Below are 14682 nucleotides of genomic sequence, written 5' to 3' on the forward strand. Positions count from 1 at the left end.
ACGAAAACGTCGTCTCAACAAATTAACCAACTGAATATACCTATATATGTATATATGTTTACTAAAAATACAGTGCTTTTCAATCGCTTCAGCTTACATTGGATTTAACAGAATGGCAAGTTAAAATCTAGTACACAGATTTGTATGTTGTAGATAAGAGAAATTGATTTCCGAAAATGAACCTGTTTAGCGGAATTAGTTATGCGTTGTTGAATACCTTTGAATAGTCGCGTGAATTTGCTGAAGTAGAATATACACTTCATAACTTCTTGATACGAAGACGCGTTGTGATGTTACCGCCTTGGTCACTGTAGCGTTGCTTTCGTTATTCCTACTCCTTTCTTCTCTGCATTGGCAATTCAAAATTTACATGACAATTATCATAGTGACAGATTAATTATAATCCCTTGTCATTCGTAGGACCAATTTATGTATTCAATCCGGGTCTTTGTCGTTCGTACAGATAAAATTGCACTGAGTTGTAATGCGTACCATAATGACCGGAGCTCAAAACTATAGAACAAAATACTTAATTCTTCCATAATAATCTATTCGGGAAAACTAGACGGGTTATACTGTTACTATGCTAACAATTTTGATACAGATTGAAGAAAGAGAGGTTGAAGGTTTGAGGTCGAAGGTTTGATATCTAAAAAATAAATTTTATACCCATAAGTTGAACGTAAGTTTCAAAAGAAACATGGCAAATTGTATAAATGCAGTACAGACACACACGTTGTACAATGTAATAACTATTCACCGCGTTAAACTCACGTCTCCTGTCAACGGGCGTTGAAAACGGAAAAATTATCATTGTTAAGTAATGTATTAATAAAATTGATATACCAAGTGTGGAAATGTGCAAAATTTTGTTGCACCTACAAACATAATATTAATTATATTATGTATTGTCAATGGATTTTTCAAAGATGAAGAAAAATCAACTGCGAAATACTTTGATTAGCTCATAAATATTAGTTGTGTCCACACAATAATTGTAGTAAATGTTGTATAAAGTAGGCAATTGCATTATAGTTTGAGTAACTTGAGATATGGAGGACATTCTGTATTTATATATAATTGATTTGTTTTAAGTCTGATAAATAAGAGGGAAAAACCCAATCATTTTTCATATGCTAATTTGATACTTGACATGTTACAAATTAGAATTATTTTTCAAACAAATTCAACATAGGTCATAATTTGAAATGTATTTTTCCTTTCCAAAATATTCAAACTTTTCTATCCATTCTACTCGTGTTTCATATGACAAAGATCACGAAGATCAGTGTAACTCATAACAGTCGTGCAATTAAGCTAAACAATAATTATATCTTCTAATTACTTTCACATTTCTGCATCTCTTTCTTTTTCTTTCGCTTCACTTCCCCCCTTTTTTTTCTCTTTTTTTCATTTTACACACATACGTGAAATATTTGTATTCACTTTTCATTTTTTTCTGACGTCTGAATTCTGCTTGTGCAAAAGCTCAATTCCTATTATTCTTATTATTACGTCAAGTGTAACGTACAACCTGCAAACAATCAAGGTTCTTTAGGAATGTGCAATTATTATTGAATAATTTCGAGGAGACAGAGAAACATTTTTACGAAAAGACCTAAAAAACACAACGAGGGCCATTCCATCTACATCCGGCAACTTGTCTAACCCGACCATCACTAATTCTTACCAGCCTTTTTTTCGTCAAGTTTGAAGTTACAGGCACTCGTGTAACTTAACTGTTGCCTATTCTAACTGCAGTATAAACTTGAAATGTAGTTCGGTAAGTTTCGAGGAGTGGCCGGATATCACTGGATTGACCTCTGCTTGAATATTTTTTGCACTCATTTTCAGTGTGAATCTCTTGATTTACGTTGAAAAATTTTTTGTTAATTCAGAAATCCTTTTATTATACATGTAAGAAGTACGTATACTTATGTTAGAAACCAATTTGCTCTCGGGCATTTTGGAAATAGGAGTAAGTCCATAATACGTTTCAGAATTAGTCTTGAGATCGTATTGAATTGCAATAACTGCAATGTGTCGTCTTAGAACTTTAGCACTGTGTTATTATAGGCGCACAAGTAACGTATTATTTCAATTTCTGCAACGGTTCCATCACAAATTATTTTAATACATGCTATGTTACGGTAAACATGTAATTGAGCTACTGCTGGTATAATAAACCAGTAATTTAAACTTTTAACATAATCGTGCTGAATTAGATCCTTCGGTTTTTTATAATATCAATGAGTTTTGTGAATGTGTTATAAAAAGGAAACATTTTTACTGGCTCATTTCATTTTGAGAAACCGATTGATTTTCAATTTATGTTGTAAAGACAATGGAATGCTTAGTACGAAGTGATAGTTATCAACAATTGGTGAACAATTGTCGTTTTACTTTACTGAATCATTATATGCATAAGTAGACTTACCATAAACTACACACACACACACACACACAAAAACACACACACACGCGTATATATTTATATATAAATATTATATTGTAATATATATGATAATATAATATTTATATATACATGTATACATATATATATATATAAATATTATGTATATCGTACGGTACCTTGCCGAAATTTTAGACGAATTCAACAAATTGTAAAGAAAAAGCATTTATATAAAATCGATGTATGTTCGCGCGATGTGTGATTCAGTGTGATTTTGTACAAACCGACTGGATTACGAAATTGATTGAATGTACAATGTTTTCATGAATGATATATGTCACTTATGCCAAGCTTATAAAACCTATTATATCATTATAATATTGGATCATCCTTACATAAAGTAAGTTTACTAAGTACCTTTTAATCTCTAATGTAATGGGATTACATTCGGATACGGTCTTCTTTTCTAATGATTTATTGATAATATTGAGATATACGTGAGAAATGGAACCATCATGGTCGATTGCGATTTTGCTTCAAGCGATTGATAATTATTTAACGTTGGCCAAAGTACATTATAGAGTCATACATATCTATAAGAGTACCATTCTTTGTTCCAGTGGAGTGGTCTCGCACAATATTTATTTCGTTTGTTTCGCATGTAATCCCTTTTCATCGAGATTTAAAATCTAACATTAGAAAAAGTGAAATTGATGAAGAAAATTAAGCACATTAATTACCGCATTCACCAATGAAGCGACAAGTTTGAACTGAAAGTTTTTTTATAGTAATATCACTTACGGTACGCTGCAGGTATTGAACACGCACTAAATTTATACTGAAATCGCGGATGATGTGGTATACGTCGTAATCATATACAGCCGAAAATCTAAATGGAAATCAGTGAGCCACTTGACAATTTTTGATGACACGTTGACACTCATTGCTTGCTATGTTGCTAAACAGCAGTAATTCTTCTTCAAAAGCCAGATTTCTTGTAACGAAATCTTCCAATTAAACATCAACAATAAGATTCAATTGCATTTCTTCATTCGATTTATGATATACTATACAAATTCAATTACTTTTTTGCTGGTACCATAATAGTCATATTCCATCTTTATATTTTGAATTGAAATTACGTATTATTAGTCACGAAAGGGACTGTTTTGTTAGTAAGTTAGTTTACGTATGCTTATCTCGTTTGAGGTAACAAATTCTCTACCTTCAAGTCTCACAATTAGCTACGATAATAACAAGTCTCTGCGGTAAAACAAAACGATCCATTCAGAAATAAATCTGTTGTAGAAATCTAGCATAAGTTTTTATTGAATAAATATCTATAAATTACATTGGCTCAAATAATATTTGAAATATAATCTGTGTACAGCATTGTGTAGTAATAAGCTAAAAGCAATATACAGAATGTCCCACTTTGGACAGACTAGTTGTTCATCTCTGAGCCCAGAATCGTTATATAGATGAGTATTTTACACCAAAGTTTCATGGCATCATGGACTCAGTCAGTGATAATGCTTTAACTTCTCAGAAATAGCTGCCAAGCGTCCATTTTTTGAAATTCGAATCCGGTTTTTTTCTCCTTTTTGGCACAAAAGGTGCGTCCCTCGTCAAAACAAGTTCAAATATGTTATAATTTTGAACATGTTTTCTACTGACATCATCACCATATCGCATATTTTTGAGCTGGCATTTTACAGATTTAGATGAACGATTCAATTCCACAAACAAGATATTATAAAAAGAAACATAATATAATAGTTAAAAAGGAAAGATGAAAGTATGAAAACTAAAGTATGTAAAAAAGTACTCATATACAAGAGTATATGTTTGAATTTGTCCGGATGTGCGCTACAGCTTTTGTTCTAAAAAATCAAACGTGATTTCTGTATTAATTACTGAAGTAAATGATGCCATAACATGTCTCTCCTTCAATCACGAAAATTTTATGTAAAACATTTTTTCGCTAACGCTCCTAGTTTCAGAGATGTTTGACTGGTTTGTTAAAAATGAACAATGCTCGTATTAAAATTTCTCATCATTTATACATTGTCAAATTTAAGGTATTGGTTAGCTGATATGCCTGATTGTGAAAGTGTCATCAACCGTGTGGCAGCAAATACTAGCCAAATATGATGATCAATGAATTGCTGTTCTCATTTAGATAAATACGAAAATATTCGAATGCACATGTGCAATCATGAATGTTGTGCGAGTTACCTACTATGACTTTTCTACTTTCAATGACCGGTCGACAAAAGTTTGGATCCAAGATCCGGCACTAGCTACTGGTATCAGTGATATGTATTTCATTTTATCTGTTGGGGAATATTTTTATTCTGGAAAATGAAATTCTTGGTAAACAATTTGTGCAAAAAGAACAATCGCTCTACTGTAAATAATTTGTAACTCCTTTGGATTCCCGAACAAACGCGAGAATCTTATAATTCGACATTTAATAGTAGAATCCTTGGTACACTGAGAATAATAGTCCTCTATATTATAGTTATAAGTTTTTGATTAACATGGCCCAAATTCTTATTACGCCTTATTTTAAATCAAAGCATTTACTTAGTTACTAATTACAGATCATTTATAAAGGTGATATCAAAAACATTTGGACAAAGTGCAATCAAATCCAGTTTCACGAGAGTTCCAAAGTTTTCGTGGTTTTATAGTGAGCAAATTTTTCGTTTCACTGAGTGCATATTGACGTCTGAAAAAGAAAATTTTGCAAAATTGGTTCAACATTTTTAGTACGAGATCTGAAAATGAAATAAAACCTATTTAGTATATTCGTTTTCACTTACCAATACATCACTGCAATTTCAATGTGCATACGGCATTTTATTCTAGATATTATTAGGTAGATATATTTACTTAAATCAATTGTTAGTTACTTCAATTATCAAAGTGATATCTTAAATAAGTTCAGAAACTTGTCATAGACGAATAGATTCATCACATGGCTCGTCAAATTTAACTTGATAACAAAATTACTTCAATGAATTATGATCATTATCTAAAACTAGGGCAATGTTTTCAACATGATTGTTTTAATACAGTAATTTCTGAATGCATATTGTTCCACAGCAACTTCGTAATAGTCTTATGAACTAATTACGGTTTTCACCGGATTCGTATTACTCACTGATATTATAAGCCAGTAGAGGATCTGTTTCTTCAATTAGGTCTCGCTTTAATATCTCTAACTGCTTCTTCATGTCAAGAGTTCAAAATTAATGTGTAGCAATTAATGAATTGTTCATAATGTTAAAACAAGAATTACATACGTTGGAATATGCCACTATTAACGTAACGTGTATTTTACCAACATTTTCGGATATTTGTTCTAACTTGTAATTTGAGTGAATAAACACAATTTTATTTACCCAATCGTAATAATGAATGTAAATTTATGCCATAATTAGAAGGAAAAAAAACTGCGTTTGAACTCAAAGAAAATTTTGGTTAAACTTTGGCTATTGGATGGCATATACATATATGTACTCTTGAAATGAAGAAATTCCGTTTACAAAAAATACAACCGACTGAATTCGCGAGACCTGATCAAACGTCGAGCAATGTGAGTTGTAAAGGCATGTAAAAGAGAGAATATAAATAAAACATAAAAGAACAAATTGAGATTAGATCTTGTCTGATCGATCCGTGGATTCATGTGTAATAGAGTAGCTCTACTTGTTTTTAGAGTCGATATAATCCACTTTAGGGTGACTTGTACTTTATTTTCTATAAATGCAATTACCGCATATGAACTGCATTTACGTTATGATCGAATGTAACAATTTATCGAACAAATAAACGGTAAATTAAACATACGCAATTGATATTCGATTTGTCCAAATTTGTCTAATTATACAGATTTAACCTTATATAGGAAATTTTTCTCAACAACGCAAATAAAAGTGCTTTTCCTATCTTGCAGAGAGAATTTTATAAAACCTATGCAATGTGAAAAAGGTACGTGTGTTCGGGCATATTTCGATTCAATTCAACGTCAAAACTGTTTACCATTTTTCATCATTTATATACACATGTTTATTCTATTAATTTTCATCCGTATACACAATACTATTTAAATATATTTGAAAATCACATCTTTCCTGTCATCTACAGTTTGAAGCTCTAATTTAATTGGGCATTGGAGCCAATAACTGAGGAGTTCCTCTGTGTAACCAATCAGAAAATACATCTTCCTGGTAGCGATACCTCTTCGAATGATTCCAGCAATTCTAATTATGTTATGCTGGCGTTTGATAATAACTTCGCTGACAAATAATGAATGCCATGTTCCTGTTACAAAACGACGGATGAAGACGTCTTCAAGTAAAGTTTCTGCCGGTCTGTTACCATCAGTCATGTTTGCTAGAGGGAAGAGGTAAAGAAATAAAATTAAAAACAATTATACAGAAGCAAATGAAATAATGTTGACTTGTTAAGACTGATATTACTGTTTGACATTCTCAGTCCCTTTCTTTCAAACTATTACAATGTCGTTTGTCTACCACGACAGTTTCAGAGACAGTTTTTTGAACAGGGGTAACATTTTACTACACACGATTCATGAGCATGAAGTTGGTACCATTGACACAATGAAGTACATGTTAACAATAGCTAGTTTGCAGCTATTGTTTCGATAAATAGAAGCATACTCACTTTGTACCTACGACTCCTGCAAACTAATTCTAAAGTAGCATATGATCTATTTGTTTCTTTGATAATTCGTTACGCTCACACTAGTAACTTCAAGCTTGTATGAATTTAGCATCAAATGAATCCGCAAACACATAAAAACTTAAATCAGAGTTCCGTACAAGTGTTCCACGAATTCCACCCCTTCCTGTGAGCAATGTAGTGAGGAGGATTGGCCATCTCATAGGTGAGTGGCCTGTCCCGCTTCGTCGTCACTCGATATCTGCCTGCCACTACTTTTGCAGCAACTGGTGTCACGTGGATTTGTCTTTGTATGCATGCTTTTTCTAACCCTGGAAGTGCCTGGGGAGAGTTATAGCTTTTAAAAGTGGTCTATGTTCAATCGAAGCGTTTCTAACTTCACTTAACCTCAAACATCGCTAATCACACAAAGTTTTTTAAAGGAAACCTAATTCGAATGGAATTCACTAACCATCATAATATGCTATTACTCACATTGCGGAGGCTCACTATTAGAGCCATATTCGTCTGTTCGTTACTCTTTCGTCCAGAACCTGCTATCGAACTTAGCCGCTTTCTTCGTTCCTTGGTTTGTTGATGTTCTCGAAACAATACCTGTTAAGACGCGCCAACTAAATCATAGTATAAATTCAGTGATGCGAACCACCGAAGTACAGAATATCGCCAAATGCGATTTGAGCTTAGAGCATATACTGTATATATGCTATAAAGACAGTTGCCCTAATGGGCTTTGGTGTAACAGCCGAAAGTCGTCGTGCGCTTGCGCTCCCTGAGATGTTCCAATGGTAGAGTTGAGAACTTATTGCAGAACATCAGAGGGTTCCGGATTTCGACATGCTGCTGGCTGCATTCACCTTCCCAGTAACACAGTCTTCGCAATGGTAACCGCAAGCCAGTACTCAGCCTGTGTATACTTACCGACTTGTCGGCGATACATGAAATTAATAATGAGAATAAATTTCTTCCAAAATTCGTAGCAAAAAAGTAATTTGATTAAAGTATAGGTATCCAAAAAAAGAATGTATAAATAGATTATAAATAATAATGGATCAGATGAAATAACGATGCAAAGAACAAAAAGTATATATGTATATGCGGTCCACGTACGATATTTATATACAGGGTCCATTTCGGATTAACACCCCTCACGGAAAAAACCATGGATTTTGGTGTAAATTCGTACCCTCAACTCATAGATAATGCTAAATTCCCGTGAGATAAAAATTGAGGGTACGGATTGACACCCAGGTCTAGGGTTTTTTTTCCGTGAGGGACGTGATGCATACAATAAATTTTATAATTTGTCATAAGACAAACTGGGTTATCTACAATAATACGGCCATAATATGAGAAGAGAAGAATTATTCATTTCAAAATGGGATCCTAGTCGACACGCGCTCGATGTATTCCATAACATTAATATTCATAATTATTCCAACAACTTTTCATTTGCTCTCTGGATCTTGAATTTTCGTAGGCATATAATCGAAACGCTGTTTTAGCTAGTCGCAAGTAAAGTATCTACGTTGGGTAGAGAAGCAGAATTGTTTTTCGAAAAGTGTTCGGATGCAAAAATATTCAGAGTAACTGTAATACATCACGGATGCGCTAATTTCGATCGAGATGAAATGGATGCTCCGTATGTGACACAGTATTTAACGCTGCGTAGTGATTTAAAGACCTAAAAAGGTGATAGGGAGAGAAAGAACGAAGCTTCTTAACACTTCGAGTGTATTTTAACACACATTTGAAAGATACGAGCAAAATTTTTCATCATCCAACTGTCGCAGAACGGCAGCGTTATCAGCTGACCCGTTAACTGAAGGATATATCTTCGTGCGTATTTCTTGTATGAAATGTGAAAACTAAAATCATTATACATCATATCATATCATCATACATCATACATCATACATCGTACATCATACATCGTCATACATCATACATCACACATCGTACATCATACATCATCATACATAGTATCAAAGTTCGAAACCATAGTTTGGATGTCGGACGTTCAGAAAGTGACGTCACCAATTCAAAATCAGCTAGCTGAATTCCTCAGTCGGGAAACAACCGCGCAGTAGAGCGGACGGATGAGAGTCGCGCTCCGCAAATTTCGAGTACCGGGTTCTCAACCTCTCGGATCCCGCGCTTCGGGTCCGCTACGTATTTCGAGTACCGGGTTCTCAACCTCCTGGATCTACAATAAATTATTTCAATTCGTTTTTCGCGCAAGCCGAAATTCAGTAGCTGTCAGTCCGCTAATAAAATTTCTCGACTTCCAGGATAAGCGCTCCGTGGTTCCTGGTTCACGTTTACAATAAATTATTTCAATTCGTTTTTCGCGCAAGCCGAAATTCAGTAGCTGTCAGTCCGCTAATGAAATTTCTCGACTTCCAGGATAAGCGCTCCGTGGTTCCTGGTTCACGTTTACAATAAATTATTTCAATTCGTTTTTCGCGCAAGCCGAAATTCAGTAGCTGTGGGTCCGCTAATAAAATTTCTCGACTTCCAGGATAAGCGCTCCGTATTTCCTGGTTCACGTTTACAATAAATTATTTCAATTCGTTTTTCGCGCAAGCCGAAATTCAGTAGCTGTCAGTCCGCTAATAAAATTTCTCGACTTCCGGGATAAGCGATCCGTGGTTCCTGGTTCACGTTTACAATAAATTATTTCAATTCGTTTTTCGCGCAAGCCGAAATTCAGTAGCTGTGGGTCCGCTAATAAAATTTCTCGACTTCCAGGATAAGCGCTCCGTATTTCCTGGTTCACGTTTACAATAAATTATTTCAATTCGTTTTTCGCGCAAGCCGAAATTCAGTAGCTGTCAGTCCGCTAATAAAATTTCTCGACTTCCGGGATAAGCGATCCGTGGTTCCTGGTTCACGTTTACAATAAATTATTTCAATTCGTTTTCCGCGCAAGCCCATATTCAGTAGCTGTCAGTCCGCTAATAAACTTTCTCGACTTCCGGGATAAGCGCTCCGTGGTTCCTGGTTCACGTTTACAATAAATTATTTCAATTCGTTTTTCGCGCAAGCCGAAATTCAATAGCTGTCAGTCCGCTAATGAAATTTCTCGACTTCCGGGATAAGCGCTCCGTGGTTCCTGGTTCACGTTTACAATAAATTATTTCAATTCGTTTTTCGCGCAAGCCGAAATTCAGTAGCTGTCAGTCCGCTAATAAGATTTCTCAACTTCCGGGATAAGCGCTCCGTGGTTCCTGGTTCACGTTTACAATAAATTATTTCAATTCGTTTTTCGCGCAAGCCGAAATTCAGTAGCTGTCAGTCCGCTAATGAAATTTCTCGACTTCCAGGATAACCGCTCCGTGGTTCCTGGTTCACGTTTACAATAAATTATTTCAATTCGTTTTTCGCGCAAGCCGAAATTCAGTAGCTGTGGGTCCGCTAATAAAATTTCTCGACTTCCAGGATAAGCGCTCCGTATTTCCTGGTTCACGTTTACAATAAATTATTTCAATTCGTTTTTCGCGCAAGCCGAAATTCAGTAGCTGTCAGTCCGCTAATAAAATTTCTCGACTTCCGGGATAAGCGATCCGTGGTTCCTGGTTCACGTTTACAATAAATTATTTCAATTCGTTTTTCGCGCAAGCCGAAATTCAATAGCTGTCAGTCCGCTGATAAAATTTCTCGACTTCCAGGATAAGCGCTCCGTGGTTCCTGGTTCGCGTTTACAATAAATTATTTCAATTCGTTTTTCGCGCAAGCCGAAATTCAATAGCTGTCAGTCCGCTAATAAAATTTCTCGACTTCCGGGATAAGCGCTCCGTGGTTCCTGGTTCACGTTTACAATAAATTATTTCAATTCGTTTTTCGCGCAAGCCGAAATTCAGTAGCTGTGGGTCCGCTAATAAAATTTCTCGACTTCCAGGATAAGCGCTCCGTATTTCCTGGTTCACGTTTACAATAAATTATTTCAATTCGTTTTTCGCGCAAGCCGAAATTCAGTAGCTGTCAGTCCGCTAATAAAATTTCTCGACTTCCGGGATAAGCGATCCGTGGTTCCTGGTTCACGTTTACAATAAATTATTTCAATTCGTTTTCCGCGCAAGCCCATATTCAGTAGCTGTCAGTCCGCTAATAAACTTTCTCGACTTCCGGGATAAGCGCTCCGTGGTTCCTGGTTCACGTTTACAATAAATTATTTCAATTCGTTTTTCGCGCAAGCCGAAATTCAGTAGCTGACAGTCCGCTAATAAAATTTCTCGACTTCCGGGATAAGCGCTCCGTGGTTCCTGGTTCACGTTTACAATAAATTATTTCAATTCGTTTTTCGGGCAACCCCAAATTCAGTAGCTGTCACTGCGCTAATAAAATTTCTATAACTTTATAATCTTCTCATAATCTTTTTGGTAAAATATGTCGATAAATAAATTATATTAAACCTTGCACATTATTTTTGATTTGTTCTCGTGTTAAAAATATTTAATAGTATTCGAGGTATAACTCGAGGTGGTTGGCGGTGGTTGAAGGTGTTCGGAGTTGGACGAGGAGGAGGACGAGGAAGACAAGGAGATGAAGGTGGACGAGGATTTGTGCTCGGTGAGTAAAACACTTTTATAATATTTGATAGCAATTGTAATTATATTTGATCTAAAATATTTCAAACTAGTCATGTTTACATTAAATTATTTCAATTCATTTTTCGCACAAGCACATATTCAGTAGCTATGAATAAGCTTATACAATTTATTATATTATTAAACAATTAATTAATTACATTAATCCTTATACAATATTTTTGATGTGTTCCTATACTGAAAATATTTACATTACATTATTTCAATTCATTTTTCGCGCAAGCACATATTCAGTAGCTATGAATAAGCTTATACAAGTTATTATATTATCAATTAATTAATCAATTATATTAATTCTTACACAATATTTTCAATGTTTTCTTATACTAAAATTATTCATTACTATTCCAGGTATAACTCGAGGTGGTCGGAGGTGGACGAGGAGGAGGACGAGGTGGACCAGGAGGAGAACGAGGACCAGGAGGAGGACGAGGTGGACGAGGAGGAGGCGGGGTGGGTCGAGGGAGGGAAGGGGGCGGGGGAGGGGGAAGGGAAGGGGAGGTGGAAGGGTGGGGGGAAGGGAAGGGGAGGGGGAGGGGGAGGGGGAGGGGGAGGGGGAGGGGGAGGGGGAGGGGGAGGGGGGAGGGGGAGGGGGAGGGGGAGGGGGAGGGGGAGGGGGAGGGGGAGGGAGGGCGGGAGGGCGGGAGGGAGGAAGGGAGGGAGGGAGGGCGGGAGGGAGGGAGGGCGGGCGGGGAGTGGAGGGAGGGGAGTGGAGGACGGATGTCGGTGTGAGCTCATTAGACTTAATAGATCAACACGCCCTCCCTCCCTCCCTCCCTCCCTCCCTCCCTCCCTCCCTCCCTCCCTCCCTCCCTCCCTCCCTCCCTTCCTCCCTCCCGCCCCCCCCGCCCTCCCTCCCCCTCCACCCCCCTCCCCCTCCCCCCTCCCCTCCCCCCCCCCCCCTCCCCCTCCCCCTCCCCCTCCCCCTCCCCCTCCCCCTCCCCCTCCCCCTCCCTTCCCTTCCCCCTCCTCTTCCCTTCCCCCCACCCTTCCACCTCCCCTTCCCTTCCCCCTCCCCCGCCCCCTTCCCTCCCTCGACCCACCCCGCCTCCTCCTCGTCCACCTCGTCCTCCTCCTGGTCCTCGTTCTCCTCCTGGTCCACCTCGTCCTCCTCCTCGTCCACCTCCGACCACCTCGAGTTATACCTGGAATAGTAATGAATATTTTTAGTATAAGAAAACATTGAAAATATTGTGTAAGAATTAATATAATTGATTAATTAATTGATAATATAATAACTTGTATAAGCTTATTCATAGCTACTGAATATGTGCTTGCGCGAAAAATGAATTGAAATAATGTAATGTAAATATTTTCAGTATAGGAACACATCAAAAATATTGTATAAGGATTAATGTAATTAACTAATTGTTTAATAATATAATAAATTGTATAAGCTTATTCATAGTTACTGAATATGTGCTTGTGCGAAAAATGAATTAAAATAATTCAATGTAAACATGACTAGTTTGAAATATTTTAGATCAAATATAATTACAATTGCCATCAAGTATTATAAAAGTGTTTTACTCACCGAGCACAAATCCTCGTCCACCTTCATCTCCTTGTCTTCCTCGTCCTCTTCCTCGTCCGACTCCGAACACCTTCGACCACCGCCAACCACCTCGAGTTATACCTCGAATACTAATAAATATTTTCAACACGAAAACAAATCAAAAATAATGTGCAAGGTTTAATATAATTTATTTATCGACATATTTTACCAAAAAGATTATGAGAAGATTATAAAGTTATAGAAATTTTATTAGCGCAGTGACAGCTACTGAATTTGGGGTTGTCCGAAAAACGAATTGAAATAATTTATTGTAAACGTGAACCAGGAACCACGGAGCGCTTATCCCGGAAGTCGAGAAATTTTATTAGCGGACTGACAGCTATTGAATTTCGGCTTGCGCGAAAAACGAATTGAAATAATTTATTGTAAACGCGAACCAGGAACCACGGAGCGCTTATCCTGGAAGTCGAGAAATTTTATCAGCGGACTGACAGCTATTGAATTTCGGCTTGCGCGAAAAACGAATTGAAATAATTTATTGTAAACGTGAACCAGGAACCACGGAGCGCTTATCCCGGAAGTCGAGAAAGTTTATTAGCGGACTGACAGCTACTGAATATGGGCTTGCGCGGAAAACGAATTGAAATAATATATTGTAAACGTGAACCAGGAACCACGGATCGCTTATCCCGGAAGTCGAGAAATTTTATTAGCGGACTGACAGCTACTGAATTTCGGCTTGCGCGAAAAACGAATTGAAATAATTTATTGTAAACGTGAACCAGGAAATACGGAGCGCTTATCCTGGAAGTCGAGAAATTTTATTAGCGGACCCACAGCTACTGAATTTCGGCTTGCGCGAAAAACGAATTGAAATAATTTATTGTAAACGTGAACCAGGAACCACGGATCGCTTATCCCGGAAGTCGAGAAATTTTATTAGCGGACTGACAGCTACTGAATTTCGGCTTGCGCGAAAAACGAATTGAAATAATTTATTGTAAACGTGAACCAGGAAATACGGAGCGCTTATCCTGGAAGTCGAGAAATTTTATTAGCGGACCCACAGCTACTGAATTTCGGCTTGCGCGAAAAACGAATTGAAATAATTTATTGTAAACGTGAACCAGGAACCACGGAGCGCTTATCCCGGAAGTTGAGAAATCTTATTAGCGGACTGACAGCTACTGAATTTCGGCTTGCGCGAAAAACGAATTGAAATAATTTATTGTAAACGTGAACCAGGAACCACGGAGCGCTTATCCCGGAAGTCGAGAAATTTCATTAGCGGACTGACAGCTATTGAATTTCGGCTTGCGCGAAAAACGAATTGAAATAATTTATTGTAAACGCGAACCAGGAACCACGGAGCGCTTATCCTGGAAGTCGAGAAATTTTATCAGCGGACTGACAGCTATTGAATTTCGGCTTGC

At 37.0% G+C, this 14682-nt stretch overlaps 1 protein-coding gene across 1 annotated transcript; it reads right to left on the reverse strand.

Moving 5' to 3' along the window:
* Positions 1–5747: 5747 nt before the first annotated feature.
* On the reverse strand, positions 5748–7840 carry LOC124310329 (28S ribosomal protein S24, mitochondrial). Its single transcript, XM_046774143.1, has 3 exons — positions 7601–7840; positions 7267–7447; positions 5748–6817 (listed from the first exon to the last, which is right to left on the reverse strand). Exons 1-3 carry the CDS (start codon positions 7625–7627, stop codon positions 6528–6530), a joined length of 498 nt encoding a protein of 165 aa, XP_046630099.1. The 5' UTR covers positions 7628–7840; the 3' UTR covers positions 5748–6527.
* Positions 7841–14682: the final 6842 nt, after the last annotated feature.

The sequence above is a fragment of the Neodiprion virginianus genome, chromosome 1 (genome assembly GCF_021901495.1).
Source record: "Neodiprion virginianus isolate iyNeoVirg1 chromosome 1, iyNeoVirg1.1, whole genome shotgun sequence".
Lineage (NCBI taxonomy): Eukaryota > Metazoa > Arthropoda > Insecta > Hymenoptera > Diprionidae > Neodiprion > Neodiprion virginianus.